The sequence below is a fragment of the Uloborus diversus genome, chromosome 3, assembly GCF_026930045.1.
Source record: "Uloborus diversus isolate 005 chromosome 3, Udiv.v.3.1, whole genome shotgun sequence".
NCBI classification, from domain to species: domain Eukaryota; kingdom Metazoa; phylum Arthropoda; class Arachnida; order Araneae; family Uloboridae; genus Uloborus; species Uloborus diversus.
In genome coordinates this window covers 99,618,926-99,634,516 of record NC_072733.1, presented here as the reverse complement: position 1 = coordinate 99,634,516, position 15,591 = coordinate 99,618,926, and the positions used below count along the sequence as shown (strand labels likewise).

Genomic DNA, 15,591 nt, shown 5'->3' with positions numbered 1-15,591 from the left:
CAAAGTTGATTCTCTATGGATTTTTTTTGTACAAAGGTAAACAATCATTGCTTCTTACAACCTTACCTATCCTATTTAGTCTTGCCATGCTATCAATGGCCCTCTGATATGCTTTTTGTACATCTTCTTCACTAACTACAAGTTTGATCCTGTTAAACCTTTCCGGTTGATCTAGCCACTGATGAGCACTAACTGCAACTTGAGTTCCAAGGGGTTTAGTTAATACCAAAACATCACCAACGACTGCATTATCAGGTCTGAAAGAGAGAAAAGAAAAGTTATATACAAGTACAAAAGTGGCAACCAGTAGTAGGCTCTAGACAAGGGTTCAAAACAAGCAGTCATTACTCTTATTTTGCAGCTGAAAATTCCATCTTGACCACAATTTTTTATACCCAGTTATTTTTGATGACTAATGTAAATATACATATAAGTTATGTAAGTTAACGAGTATTATTTTAGTGATTTTTTGCATCTAATATAGGACATTAGGTTCATTAATACATTATTTAATGTTGACAAAATTTACACCCACTTTTTCATATTTTTTCACTATTGAATTTTACGATGACAGGTTTTTTGATACTGGTTCCAACCATCATTTCTGTAATATTCAAAGTGCTTTTGATGACTTTAAACCATTGTGAAACAAGAAAATAGCTGAGGCCGTTAGAAATGAAAGTTTCCCCATTCTGGGGAGGGGAAACTGAAATTAAAGTTTGACGATACTATCATTGTTAAGATGTAATATACTCTCGTAATTTACGTCAAATTTTGTGATCGGGTACTGAATTCAATAAGACGGGTGCATAGTTTGAAGGGGGAAAAGGCTCCATAAAGATATTTGTTCATTTTTAAGGCAATTTTAAAAAATGGCATTTATTTTGTAAAATCTCAAATTTTGCACAATAAAGTGTATTGACAAAGTATAAAATGAAATGAAAGTAATGATCATTTCGAAAGTAAAAAATATTAAACGGTCGAATGTAGAAAAATCAGAATTGTGGCATAGAAGGCTGACACATAATAACACCAATAGTATCAGAAAGAGCGGTGAATTTGAGCGTGTCCATGGCCTGCCTAGATTCAAAAATGTAAAAACAGATTGAAAATTGTAGAATTGGTAAATTTAAATGTGTTTCATTTCAACCTATGGGTAAAATACGATCCAAGTGTCCCCTTGAATTACTTCATGCTGATGTGCGGGGTCCATGTAATGTAAAGGGAAACAAAGGGGAATGTTTTTGTTTATCAATTATTGGATGATTTTTCACATAAATCTGCTTTGTACCCAATTAGTGAAAACAGCAAAGTACCAGAAATTTTCATAAGGCACATAAAGCGTGCTGGAAGGTTTTTAAACCTTAAAGTATAAGCTGTTCGAACAGACAACGGGGGAGAATTTGTAAATAAAGTTTTTGACAATTATTGTTTTTAAAACGGCAGGGGCGAACTGGTCAGGTCGGTTAGTCTGGGATCAACGAGTGGGCCACATCAAGCAATTTTTTTTATTGAACTTAATACATTTAAATAAGTGTCAAAAAAAAAAAACAATTTTTTTTACTCCATGTGAAAAAAGCTCTTGGAAAAAGGTTTTTTTCCCCCATCCTAAGCACAGACCAAAGTGAATAGCCGAAGTTCACACGTGCAAATGCTTTCCTCTCGTATCCACTTTCTCTCTAGTTTTTAGAGCTCTTAGGGCCATGCCTCCCGCATTGAGGAAACGGAAGGGGGTCAGAGAAATTGGGGTCCAACACGGCCTGAAAAAGGACCCGGGACGAAAAAGAGCGTTAAAAACTTATGCACGTCTATTAATAAAAATGGAAAGGGCCGCCTGCACCATTAGATAAAGCGGCCCCGGCCCTGCTATAAATGCGTGGGTCATGGGGTGTTGGGCCTTTGAGGCGTTGTTACATGAGCAGAACCATGCTTAAGGAGGGGGGGGGGGAGAGAAGGAACACCTGTTGGCCCAGTTCTGAGCCTGAAGGGGGCCCGAGATTTTTTTAATGGGGGTGAAATATATGTGGGAACTTAAGGGTGAACAAAATGGACGGGGGGCCTTAAAAACTTCTGTGCTGCTCCTGGTATTCACTGGTTGTGACAGATTCAGCTAAATGCTGTCAGTTGGAAAGAGATTTCATTGGTCAATTGCAAATTTTCGCTATACGAGTATTTTCACCTCAGAATCGCATACAAGAAAGCAAGTCTGGACTACGATAAACTGAATCTGAAACAGGACCAAAGAAGGGAGAGCTCCTGAACATATTCGGAATTAGGAGTGAGTTCAAAAGGGGGGGGGGACAAGAGTTTTTTTTTTGAGCAGCATTGGTTGTAATCAGGGCCAGATTTAGACTTAACGGAGTCCCTAAGGTATTTCAGGTATGAGGTCCCTTTGTAGTCTTAAAATCACCAACGATAGTCTTAAGTCTACAAGTGAAGACTTTAATGCAAAATCCAGTTTAATCAAAACTTTTCCTTTAAAAAAATCATTTTTGTGTATGGAGAATATAATTGTTCTGCAGGGAGCCCCCCCCCCATGAGTGCACCCCTCTAAATATCACGAAGACCCCACTCCACAATGAGAAAAATTACCCTCAACCTCCCCACCCCCCTAAAAACTTCAATGACACAGCATGTCTTCTGATGTGCCATCCCGTGTTCCAATTGGTGCAACAACAAGAGACAAATGTAGGATCAGGCCTCTGCTTTGCAGTAAATAATGTGGGAAAGATATTAGCCTATCTATCGAACACTGATGTTATTTGTTGGTCTTACCGAAAATGAGTGAGTCTGGACTTACACCTGGTTCTTGGATCAAGGACCTCAATGGGTTTTTTCAAACTTAAATATCGAAAAATTGCCAAAGTCTTCTGTAGTGTCTTAATGCTATTAACTTTAACTGTGACTGCATGAGAATGTAAACTGGATCAAGATCTAACTGTAACTGAGAATGAAAAGTGCTTTCACCTTTGGTTAAGATGTATGTAATTTTGTGTGCTTGTGCCAGTAAAGTATGTGTTGTTCGTAAGCGGTTTCGATGTTCGTTACTTAAGTAAACCCGCGCACCACCTTCCAACTAAGATGAATAAGGAAGGATACAACAACTGGCGACGATGTTTGAGAGTATAAAGAGTGCGAAATCAAGTAAGGATTAGGTTTATTAAACTGAAGACAGCTCAAGGTAGGAATTATTAATTCTGATATATTTCTAATTGAGAAAAATCTGTCATGGAGCAACTAGTTCAGCAATTAATTGAGCAAAATAAAATGCTTACCCTACTAGCAAAATTTCTTGCATCAACCTTGACAGATCTTGATATTATACTGACGGCGTCAATATTGACGTGTTTCATACTGCATAAAGCTTGCATAAAGATTAAAAAGCAATATTACAATAACAACACGTATGCAACATTGCATTCATCTTAAAATATCAATACTGATATTACCTTAAAATAACAACACGTATGCAACATTGCATTCATCTTAAAATAGCAATATTGATATTACCTTAAAATAACAACACGTATGCAACATTGCATTCATCTTAAAATATCAATATTGATATTACCTTACAATAACAACATTGCATACATGTTGACGCCATCAAGATGATATTGATTTCATGCTGTCGCCGTCAAGGTAATTAGTACACAATAGAACAGGTGGACCTTCGTTGATACTTGCGCATGCGCACAGTTCTTTCTACCCAGCGTCCCTCGCATTGCTTGGTGGCACATCTTTCTAATTTGATTCAGGCAGTTCAGAGGAGCTGCACGTGGCGTTGCATTTCTTTAGGCTTCGTTAAGTTGGTTACTTAGTTATTAGTGTGGAATCGTATAGTTTTAGGAATAACTTATGAATGACTGATAACTGCATTTGTTTATTAATATAGTACTAAACAAATCATATCGCAGACGATGTGTGATCAACGTTAAAAATGGCCGAAAATAACTTTTTTCGTCCCTAGACTTTGAAACAAAGGATATGAAGCCCAGAATTTCGTATTATCACTTCAATCTCATGAGTAAGATTAATTTTATTCAATGGTTATTTATGTTATTCTTTAAGATAAATTCATGTGTTTTGTCCATGGTATATTTTCAATGCTGACATCCATTTGGAAATGTACTTTATTGTATTTATTTACTTATTTATTATTTTGCTTTATATACTCCTAAATGTGTTAAAAAACTTCCGCAATTATTCTTAACTAGGCATTTTATGTCTTTATAATACAATTAGAAGCATGAATTTAAAAAATAAGTCAAGTATTACGCAAAACGAAGAAACTTTCATTTTTTAAATTAAATTGCGAGTACTATTAATACATTTTTATGAATTTCCGATCAGATGTCAGCTTTAAGAAAATATTCTTAGGCTAGAAAACTAAATTGAAGAATAACAGAAATAATTAAAGAATGAAATTTAATTCTGGACTTCAAAGTGAAAATAATACAAAAAATAAAATAAAATAAATAAATAAAATAAATAGATAAAACACCTTGCAAACGTGCTGATTTCATACTGTCATGACAATGTATCCTGACATTTTCCTGTCATATCAATACGTATGCAATGTTACAAAAGCAAGATCATCTTGCCTAGACCTTGATTTCATGCTGTCATGACAACATCTTGATATTATCCTGTCATATCAATACGTATGCAAGATTACAAAAGCAAGATCATCTTGCCTAGACCTTGCTTTCATGCTGTCATGACAACATCTTGATATTATCCTGTCATATCAATACGTATGCAACATTACAAAAGCAGCATACCTTGATATTTTCCTGATATTATGCTGCATACACCTTGTCAGTCAATGTTGCGGCAGCATGCTGACAGCATAAATGGAGTAACATAACAACATTGAGGCAGCATTAATGCAAGATGATTTTTCTTGCACGTCAACCTTTATGCAATACTGAGGCAAGATATTTTGCTTACTGGGTATGGAAGCTTTACAAGCGAAAGAACAACCAGATTCAAAATCGAAAGTAACTGGTGTTCAGTTTGATAAATATGACGAAACGTCAGAATCATTTGATTCATTTATTGAGCGCTTTAAAGCATTTTTAGATAGTCAGAATGTTGCGGAAATTAAAAGAGGTAAAACCTTGATTTCTAGCCTATCGGCTAAGTTGTATAATTTGCTAAAAAATTTACTTGCTCCAGAAAATCCTGCTGAAAAAGATTTCGATACTCTTATTGATATTCTTAAGGAACAGCTAAATCCTAAACTGCTCATAATTCCAAGCAGACATATGTTCTTAAACAGAAAACAACAGGAAGGGGAAAGCATAAGTGCTTACATAGCGGAATTAAGATCGCTAGCAGTACCTTGTAATTATGATAAAAACATGTTAAATACATTGCTCCGAGACGTTTTCGTAAGTGGGTTACGGGATAGAACAACCTTAGATAGACTGTTCGAAGAAGATGATTTGGAATTATCTAAAACATTAGCTATTGCTTCGGCTATGGAAAAAGCTTCTCAAAGCTCAAATGCTATTATTGGTATGAAATTGAACGTAATACATTCAAATAAAAGTTATACGAAACAGCCCGTAAACAAAACGAAAGTTCAAAACTCGGCAGTGAAAATTGAAAAACCGTGCTATAGATGCCTTTCGAAGGATCATTCTATGAATTTATGCAAATTTAAGACTGCAAAATGTCTTTTTTGTGGGAAAATAGGGCATATTAAAGTAGCTTGTTTTGCTGCCCAGAGAACACCCAAAACCAAAAAGAATTTTGTAAAACAGAAGCAAGTGGGGGAAAACAATATAAATAGCGTACCCATGTACGAAGTGACACTAAAGTCAAACTTAACGGAGGAACCAAAACAACCTCCAATAATGATTTCGGTTTCCATTGATGATACACCAGTGCAGATGGAACTGGACACAGGGGGAACTGTATCAGTCATGAGCATAAAAAAAATTCCGGAAAATTTCTGGAAAGGAACTTTCTCCTACTAATTTAGTTTTTAAGACGTACAATGGAAATTCTCTTGTACCTCTGGGATACGTAACAGTAGATGTTAAATATCATAATCAGCAACAGGAATTAAATCTTTACCTAGTAGAACAAGATTTAGACACGATCTTTGGTCGAGAATGGTTACACAAAATTAATATTGACTGGGCAGGCATCAAACATGTCAAAACAACTGGAGCTGAAAATGATCGTTTAAAATTGCTTTTTAACAAGTATGCAGATATTTTTGATAATTCGAGTGTTGGGAAAATAAAGAATTATAAATGCAAATTAGAGCTGCAGCCGGATGCAAAACCTATTTTTTGCAGACAACGCATTGTACCTTTCGCTCTTAAGAATAAAGTTGAAGAAGAAATCGATAGACTTGAGAGGGAAGGCATTATAGAAAAAACAGAAACAAGTGACTGGGCGACCCTAATAGTACCAATTGTTAAGGCAGATGGCAGCATACGATTATGTGCTGATTATTCAGTCACACTGAATAAAAATCTTAAAGTCCAGCAATACCCCTTGCCGCGAGTAGAGGAAATTTTTTCATCACTCAGTGGGGGTAGAGTTTTTTCTAAAATTGACTTTAGTCAAGCTTATCTGCAGATGGAAATGCACGAAGATAGTCAAAAACTCTTCACAATAAGCACTCACAAAGGCCTCTACATTTGTAAACGTTTAATGTATGGGGTGAATGCCGCACCAGCGGTATGGCAGCGCTACATTGAATCTGTATTTAAGGATTTAGATGGGGTAGAAGTATTTTTTGATGATGCTCGCATTGCTACGCCCAATATAGAAACCAATTGCCAAAAGTTAGAAAAATTCTTTGAAAGATGTCGGCTACATGGCCTAAAGTTAAATAATAAAAAAAGCAAATTTTTTCAAAGTGAAATACAATTCCTCGGGTTCAAAATCAATGCTCAGGGCTTGTCAAAAACAGATGACAAAATTTTAGCTATTATGAAGGCAAAAACTCCCCAAAATGTTCAAGAGATTCAGTCGTTTATGGGACTTGTAAATTTTTATGGTCGATTCTCGAAAGATATTGCAACATTGGCATATCCGTTGCATCAATTGACCCGTAAGGGGGTTCAATGGAATTGGGATGCGGAATGTTCTGAAGCATTCGATAAAATCAAGAAAGAAATATGTTCGGACAGAGTCCTTGCTCATTACGATCCTAGCTTACCAGTTATCTTGTCAACAGATGCTTCACCTGTTGGCTTAGGCGCTGTCCTTGCGCACCAATTTCCCGACGGATCTGAACATCCTATTGCATTTGCATCTCGAACATTGACCCCAACGGAGCAGCGATATTCTCAGATAAGGAAGCCTTGGGAATTATTTGGGGAATAAAAAATTTTTATTTATACTTAAAAGGTAGAAGATTTACTCTGGTCACTGATCATAAACCTCTTGTTGCCATATTTAGTTGCAAAAAAGGTCTTCCTGTATTGTCAGCAACAAGATTATTGCATTATGCATTATTTTTACAAGCGTACCAATTTGACATTATATATCGAAACACTGCTGAGCATGGTAATGCAGACTTCTTATCACGACTTCCTTTAAAATCAGAAGATTTAGATCTGAGAGATGAAATATCTATGTTTCAAATGTGCCATATTGAGACTTTGCCAACTACTTCAAAGGATCTTGCTAGAGAATCCAAGCTTGATGAAGAGCTAAAGCCCATCTATCATGCCTTAAAATCAGGGAAACATGTAAGAGGGAAGGGAGATGACACTGCCCAGTTTGCTGTAGAAGATGAATGCATCTTACGTGGATCCAGGGTGTGCATTCCAAAATGCTACCAAAGAAGAGTACCGTAATTTCCGGTAGACGCGCCGCGGCGCTTACGTGTTTAAAAGTTAAATTTTTTGAAGTGCGGCGTTTCTGCGAATGCGGCGATTGTGATCAACATTTTTTTTTCACGCCGCTCGGTTTATCATTCAGCCATTCTCCCCTCCCGTTTCTAAATTGCTAACGCAAGCATGATTCCGTCGTTCAAGGACGAAAAACACGGATCTCAACGTTTCCCTGCACTTGGCATCTTGCCATCCTCGCCAAACAAGCTGGCCATCTAAAATTTCTTAACTGCTACTTCGACCAGATATTTTGCAAAATTTGAAGATCCGCAATTGCAACACGTGCAACGTGCTTATTCTTTCTATATTTTCTTGCTCTTGCTTTCGCTTAATTATGGCTCCCAAGCGCTACAAAAGCTACACCGCAAACTTTAAGTTGAGTGTTGTTTCCCGAGCGGAAGTTATCGGAAACAGAGCTGCCGCACGAGAATTCGAAGTTGACGAGCGGTGCGTTCGTCGGTGGCGAGCGGAGAAAAAAGATTTGGAGAGCATGCCCAAATTAAAAAGGGCGAAAAGAACCGGTACTGTCAAGTGGCCTGCACTGGAGGACGCACTGGAAAAATGGATCATGAGGCAACGGGAAGATGGATTGCCCGTCTCTACAATTAAGATACGATTACACGCGAAGGTCTTAGCTTGCGAGATGAACATCGAAAATTTTGTTGGCGGACCTTGCTGGTGTTATCGATTTATGAAACGAAAAAAAATTTCAGTTCGTGCTAAAACTACTGTGGGACAAAAGCTGCCAAGCGATTGGGAAGTGAAGAAAGAAACTTTCTTGAGGTACGTTTGTGAAAAAATTGAGGGAAATCAACTTCTTCCCTCACAAGTGTTTAATATGGACGAAGTACCCCTTAGCTTCGACTGTCCACCCAATAAGACTGTGGATCGAACAGGGGTTCAAACGGTGTCCATCACGACTACAGGCCACGAGAAAACCGCCTTCACGTGCGTCTTGGCTTGTGCGGCTAACGGTGATAAGTTAAAGCCGCTCCTTATCTTCAAGCGGAAAACTCTTCCAAAAGGGAATTTCCCTTCCGGCGTAGAGATCTGCGCAAATGAGAAAGGGTGGATGTGCGAAGACGTCATGCATCGGTGGCTTGAAAGAGTGTATCAGCGCCGGAAAGGTTCCTTTTTTCAACCCAAGGGGTTGCTAATAATGGACTCAATGCGCTCCCACGTAATGGACTCTGTTAAAACCCATTGCAAGAAACTTTCAACAAGTTTAGGCATAATCCCTGGCGGGTTGACAAAAATTCTGCAACCTCTAGACATTTCAGTGAATAAAGCTTTTAAGGGTGAAATTCGAAAGCAGTGGGAGAAATGGATGAGCGATGGCCTCCATACTTTCACAAAAAGCGGGAAGATGCGTTCCGCAACATATGAGGAAGTTGCCCAATGGGTAAACAATGCCTGGAATGCTGTTAAAGTATCGGCGATCCTGTCGGGGTTTACCGCGGCAGGAATTTATGAGAAAAGCTCGTCCTCATCAAGTGTTCAAAACGATGGTGATGAAAGTGATGAGGATTTAGATGATTGTGACATTGATGATGAACTGTTCTGTAATTATCTTTTTCTGACTGACAGTGAAGAGTCGGACTTTGAAGGATTTTGACGATTATGATTAATATTTATTTATAGTTTTGTATTTATTTTATGATTTATTGATTGCTTTATATGTAATAAATGTTCTCTTTCGATATTTCACTGTTTCATGCAGTTTTTGCTTAGTTGTGATTAACTTATATGGATAAAAAGGTAGGTTGTCGATTTTTTTTTGTTTAATATGATACGTTCTTATCATCCAAAACTTATTTATTATTTACTTTTTGTATCATTTTGTTGCAAAAGCGTGCTTTTTCTAGTTTTTTATATTGTCTAAAGTAGTCGAAAACTTTGTACTGCATAGTGAATAAAATATGACAACGTATATAAAGTACAAATACAAAATGAAAAAAGGTTAAAAAACCAGCAAACAGCTGTTTCGGCACTCTAAAATACAAATGCCATCATCAGTGCAAATAAAAACGAAGAGAGGTTCAACCCGACTAAAACACAGTCGAGGCAAACATTGGAAGGTTTCCAATGTTTGCCTCGTTTCCAATGTTTGCCTCGACTGTGTTTTAGTCGGGTTGAACCTCCCATTGTCTAAAGTGTCTTAATAATAACATAATCACATGGTTCACGGTAATTTTAGCCGCGGCGATTACGGTGATGCGGCGATTCTGAGCATTTTTCTTCCCCCCGATAGACTTTTTGGGGGGTGCGGCGATTACGCCGATGCGGCGTTTCTTCCGGAAATTACGGTACTTGAAGATCTCCACACAGGCCATCTAGGTATGGTGAAAATGAAGGGTATAGCCCGCTCATACATCTATTGGAAGAATATTGATAAGGATATTGAAGAGATGGTAAGAAGCTGCACAGAATGTGCAAAGCATAAAGCTGATCCCCCAAAAGTTAAAACACACTACTGGGAATATCCAAGTGCACCCTGGGAGAGAATTCATATAGATTTTGCTGGCCCAATTTTCGAACACATGTTATTTATCGTAGTGGATGCGTACTCCAAATGGCTTGAAGTATTTCCTATAAAGAAAATTACTTCTGCAAACACCAACGAATGCCTAAGAGTGTTTTTCGAGATATGGGTTACCCATTACCCTTGTCAGTGATAATGGACCGCAGCTTAAATCAGAAGAGTTTGAAAAATTCCTGAAATGCAATGGTATTGTACATAAAACTTGTGCTCCTTATAAGCCATCTAGTAATGGTCAGGCAGAGAGGTATGTATATACCGTTAAACAATCGCTAAGGGCGATGTCTGACTTCCCAGGTTCCCTTCGTCAAAAAATAAACACGTTTTTAATGCAATATCGCAAAGCTCCAAACATGACTACCCAACAAAGCCCATCATTCATGTTTATGAAGAGAGAGATAAGGACATTAATTGATCTGCTCATACCCGATGTTCGACACCAGATAGATCTAAGACGAAAAAAAGATATTTGTTTCAGAGATCGATTTTTCAATACCGGTGATCGAGTCGCTGTACGGAATTATCGCCAAGGAGATAGAAGGTGGAAATTCGGTACAGTCGTCAGTAGAGATGGTCACATGCATTACACCATAGGTGTTAACGGACAGTTATGGAAGAGACACATCGACCAGATACGCAACACTGCAGTATCCGAGTCCGAGACGTCACAGAGTACAGTCCCTAGATACAGGGTACAGGAATCGTCCACGGTTCAATCCGAGCCAAATAGGGAGTCCGTTTGCGAGGCTTCCCGAGATTCTGATGAACCCGCTAGCTCTAATGTTTGTCCAAACTCACCTGTGGTGTACCCCGATCCAAAAAGTCCATCCAGAAAGACAATAATGCCTACAGCTGCTCCAGATCCCAAGCCCTTGCCAGCTGCTGAACTAACTCCAGTGCTTCGACGGTCAACTCGAATCAGAAAGCCTCCAAAGAGACTTAATCTATAGTTATAAGGACTTTGGGGGGAGGGATGTAGTGTCTTAATGCTATTAACTTTAACTGTGACTGTATGAGAATGTAAACTGGATCGAGATCTAACTGTAACTGAGAATGAAAAGTGCTTTCACCTTTGGTTAAGATGTATGTAATTTTGTGTGCTTGTGCCAGTAAAGTATGTGTTGTTCGTAAGCGGTTTCGATGTTCGTTACTTAAGTAAACCCACGCACCACCTTCCAACTAAGATGAATAAGGAAGGATACAACATCTTCGAATCTTTGCCATTCCCTTAGAGTCACTAATGATCGCTTAAAATTTCCCTTATAGAAATTTCTGTGGGAGAGCTCCGTAATCTGCACTATAGCCAAAATTGATTTCAGTTTCAGAAAAAAATGCCCAAAAGGAACTAGTGCTTCCCCCAGACCAAAACAGGGGCAATGCGCTTTCATCTAAAAGGGTACTTTTTAAGAGAAGTTTTAAAAATGGTGCTTCTTTTACATTTTGGTATCTAGGTACATACTAAATTTAAGTGTTTTTGATAGCAATTATTTTAAAAATAATAAAACATTTTTTGATGTTTAGTATTAAAAGTAATGCAAAAACATTTAAATATATTCTAATCAGATTCTCGTGGATAAGTGATTGAAATGAGGGAAGGACGTTTCAAGGACAGGCTTGTGTGAATCTCTACTTATTGAAAAAAATTTCGCTTTTGTGAAGCTTTGTTTAAGCTTTTAAGGGGCAAGGAGGGTTGATTAAGTTAAAAGTCAAAGGTTAGCTTAAAAGCGAAAGGGCACGGCGCCCTCAGAAAACCTTAGGGGAAACACTCAGTAAATCTGTCCTTTTAATGTTTCCTAATATATAAGATTATGTTTTTAAAATTTCTATGTCGAAAAATTCCGAGGGATAGTCGCCAGATTCTCTATAGTAACTAATGCTAAATGTAGTTTAAAACTGGGTCAAGAATACTTCAGTTTTTAAATGCTTTCAAATGAGCCTCCTACTCTCTTAAATGTAACTAAAGATAGTTTTGCGTTTTTTAGTTCAAAGTCGAAAGGTTTTCGTAGAGAGCTCCCGATGTGACCTGTTCCATTAATTTTACCAAGGGTAGACTAAAATTGCTTTTCTAAAGCTTCCCATTTCGGAGAATTTCTGGGAAGAGCCTTCGACATTCTATTGTGAACAAAGATTGACTAACATAGACTTCAATTTTGAAAACAAAAATGTTAAAAAAACAGTATCGTGAGGGAACCCTTTTTTCCCTCTCCTCTATAACGTTATCGAAAATTGTAGAATTGCGGTTTTTGACATGAACTTTGAAAATATCGCATGGAAGGGAACTAGAACCTTTCTCGCGATTTTTTTCTCTCCTTAAGCCTATATAGATCAACCAATTTCGAAAAATTTCCGCGAGGATTAACCTGATATCCTCCTGTTCTTCCTATGTTGTCAGTATAGAAACCTAGATGTGCCTTTTCAGACTTAAAACCATTAGTATCCTTCTTTCAAGCGTTCTTTAAATGATGTTGAAAAATATTGTTCTAAGAATTCTATTTTGTTTCAACCACTTTTATTTCATTTTAATGGTAAAAATTTATATCAAGGTGAAATTTCTGATCAAACTGTTCATTCAAATGTATGTAACTTATGACTAGATGGTGAAATTGTAATTCCTAAGAATTACAAGCAGGTTCTTAAGTCCAAACAAAAGGATCAGTGGTTAGATTCAATGAGAGAAGGATTAGAGGTTATGCATTCTAGAAAAGAGTGGGATTTAACATCTTTGCCTGCAAATGAAAAACCAATCAGATCAAGATGGATATTCAATTTAAAAGAGATGACTCGGGGAAAAATTGTTCGATATCTTGGGAGACTTGTTGCTCAGGGATATGCACAATCCCCTGAATCATACCAGATCAGACTTTTAGTCGGACAAATCATTTTTCATTCGTTTGATTTCTCTTTTTCTTGAAAATATCAGAGGGATGGTTCGTTTGTTAGTGTGATGTAAAAAACGTTTATTTATATGCACCTCTAAAAGTAAGTACTTTTATGAAGCAACCGCTTGGTTTTGCTATAAAAGGCAAAGAAAATCTAGTTTGTAAGCTTAATAAAGCAATTTATGGTTTGCACTAGTTGCCATTAAGGTTTTTTTTTTTTAGATAAATAGGGTTTTATCCAAAATTAATTTTCATAAATTTGAAGAATGAAATTGTTTGTATTTATAATTCATGTGTTATATTATTGTTGTATGTTGACCAAATCATTTTACTCGCATGGAAAGAAGAAAATTTAAATCATGTTCTAAATTTACTTAAGATTTTGACTTAAAAATTCTCAGAAAACAAAAAGCTATTAAGAGTTGAATATGAAAGAACTGAAAATGGTTTAAATTTGTTTCAACTAAATACATTCAAGTTTTTGAAAAGTTCAAACATTCTAATTTTCCGGTTTCATCATTGCTGATTTGTAAAGGAACTGTTTTTTCGAAATCCAATAGTCCTAGTAGTGAAAATGAAGAATTTAAAAATGTCAAAATTCCTAATCGTAATTTATTAAGGGGTCTAAGGACCTTTAAACTTCAAAATTTTCGATTTTCTGGAAAAAATATATGTTATGCACAGTTTAATTCTGAACAATTTGATACCTTATTTATTACTATACGCCAAAAACTTTTCGAGTTATTGTAAAAATGCCTAAACTTTCCCCATAGAGATTTATGTTAACAGTAGCTGTTTAAGCCCCTTTTTCTCAGGTGCCGGTTTCTTCGGTTTTCTCGTTTTGCGCGCATGATATCTCAGAAAGTTTCTTATATATGTCCGTAAAACTTTTAATTTATGTTTATCTGGTTTATATTTATAACTTGAACCTAAATTTATTTATTTTTTTAAATTATTTATTTATTTTTTTGAAATTTGGTAAGTTAATTTCGAGAATTTCCAAAATTTTGGGTAAAAAAATATTTATTTTTAAATATTAACTGTAATTTTTTAGTTGAAATTTAGGTTCAGATCGTTAAGATGTATCAGACAAACATGCATGAAAAGTTTTACGGAAATATACAACAAAATTTCTGAAATATCATGCGCGCAAAACGAGAAAACCGAAGAAATCGGCACCTGAGAAAAAGAGGCTTAAACAAATGCTGTTAACATAAATCTCTACGGGGAAAGTTTGCGCATTTTTACAATAACTCGAAAAGTTTTTGGCGTATGGTAATAAATAAGGTATCAAATTGTTCAGAATAAAATTATGCATAACACATATTTTTTCCAGAAAATCGAAAATTCTGAAGATTAAAGGTCCTTAGACCCCTTAAGTTATCTATCTTTCATTGCAAGCAGAACGAGACCGGACATTTGTTATGCAGTCAATATCTTGAGTCAATTCCAGAGCAATCCTAGTGTCATTCATTGGAAGTCTATTGAAACTCTAGGGTTATGTTTTTCAAACAAAAGAGTTAAAGCTAAGTTTAAATAGTAATAGAACCAAATTGATAGCTTTTTCTGACGCCGATTACGTATCCAATCTGGATTATTGAACTTCACTCAAGGGAGGGGGGGGGGGGGGGGCAGTTAATTTTTCTTTGGATAATGTGCCGATAGAATGGCGAACCTTCAAGGAATGTTGCATTAGCCTTTCCACTAATGGAAAGTGAGTTTGTAGCCCTTTGTGAAGCTTCTAAAGAGCTTATGTGGTTCAACTCTGTATTAAATGAATGTCTACACTGGGGATTGTTAGAAAAAATAAAATCTGCAATGTATGTTGATAATCAATCTGCCATTGACTTTGTGAAATCTCCCACTGAGAATCACTGTACAAAACATATTGATGTGAAAAAAAATTTCGTGCGTGATTTGATCCAGCAGGACATTTTTACAAACATTTATGCAATAAATCCTAAATAGCAGTCTGCGTAAACATTTCTTTTCATTCCTTTTTCTGGTGCGTCTCAGATAATATCTGAAAGTCTTTTTTATTAGGTTTCAATGCTTAATATGGCTAGTTCCAGTAAAAAAAAAATTTTTTGTAGTGGCACCAAGAAGATTTTATACAATGTTATTCGGTTTTGTGATGAAGCTGAAAACGAGCAATTAGAAGTTCCAATTATTCATCCCACAAAACGGGCCAGTAAAATTGCTGGAGTTTCGATCAGTACCATCAAAAAGATTTGCTGTGAAACAAAAGATGAATCAAATCCGGACTTTTGTTCTCCCAAGAAAAGAGTGAAAAAGGATATTTTCAAGA

At 36.5% G+C, this 15,591-nt stretch overlaps 1 protein-coding gene across 2 annotated transcripts in view; it reads right to left on the bottom strand.

Annotated features, from left to right (window-relative positions):
* The window catches only part of LOC129218272 (inactive selenide, water dikinase-like protein), a 257,798-nt gene that overhangs the window by 84,473 nt on the left and 157,734 nt on the right, over positions 1 to 15,591 (bottom strand). For both annotated transcript variants that reach the window (XM_054852500.1, XM_054852501.1), the window contains one exon: positions 67 to 257. In XM_054852500.1, coding sequence (XP_054708475.1) covers positions 67 to 257 — 191 coding nt within the window. The remainder of the gene's footprint in view (positions 1 to 66; positions 258 to 15,591) is intronic.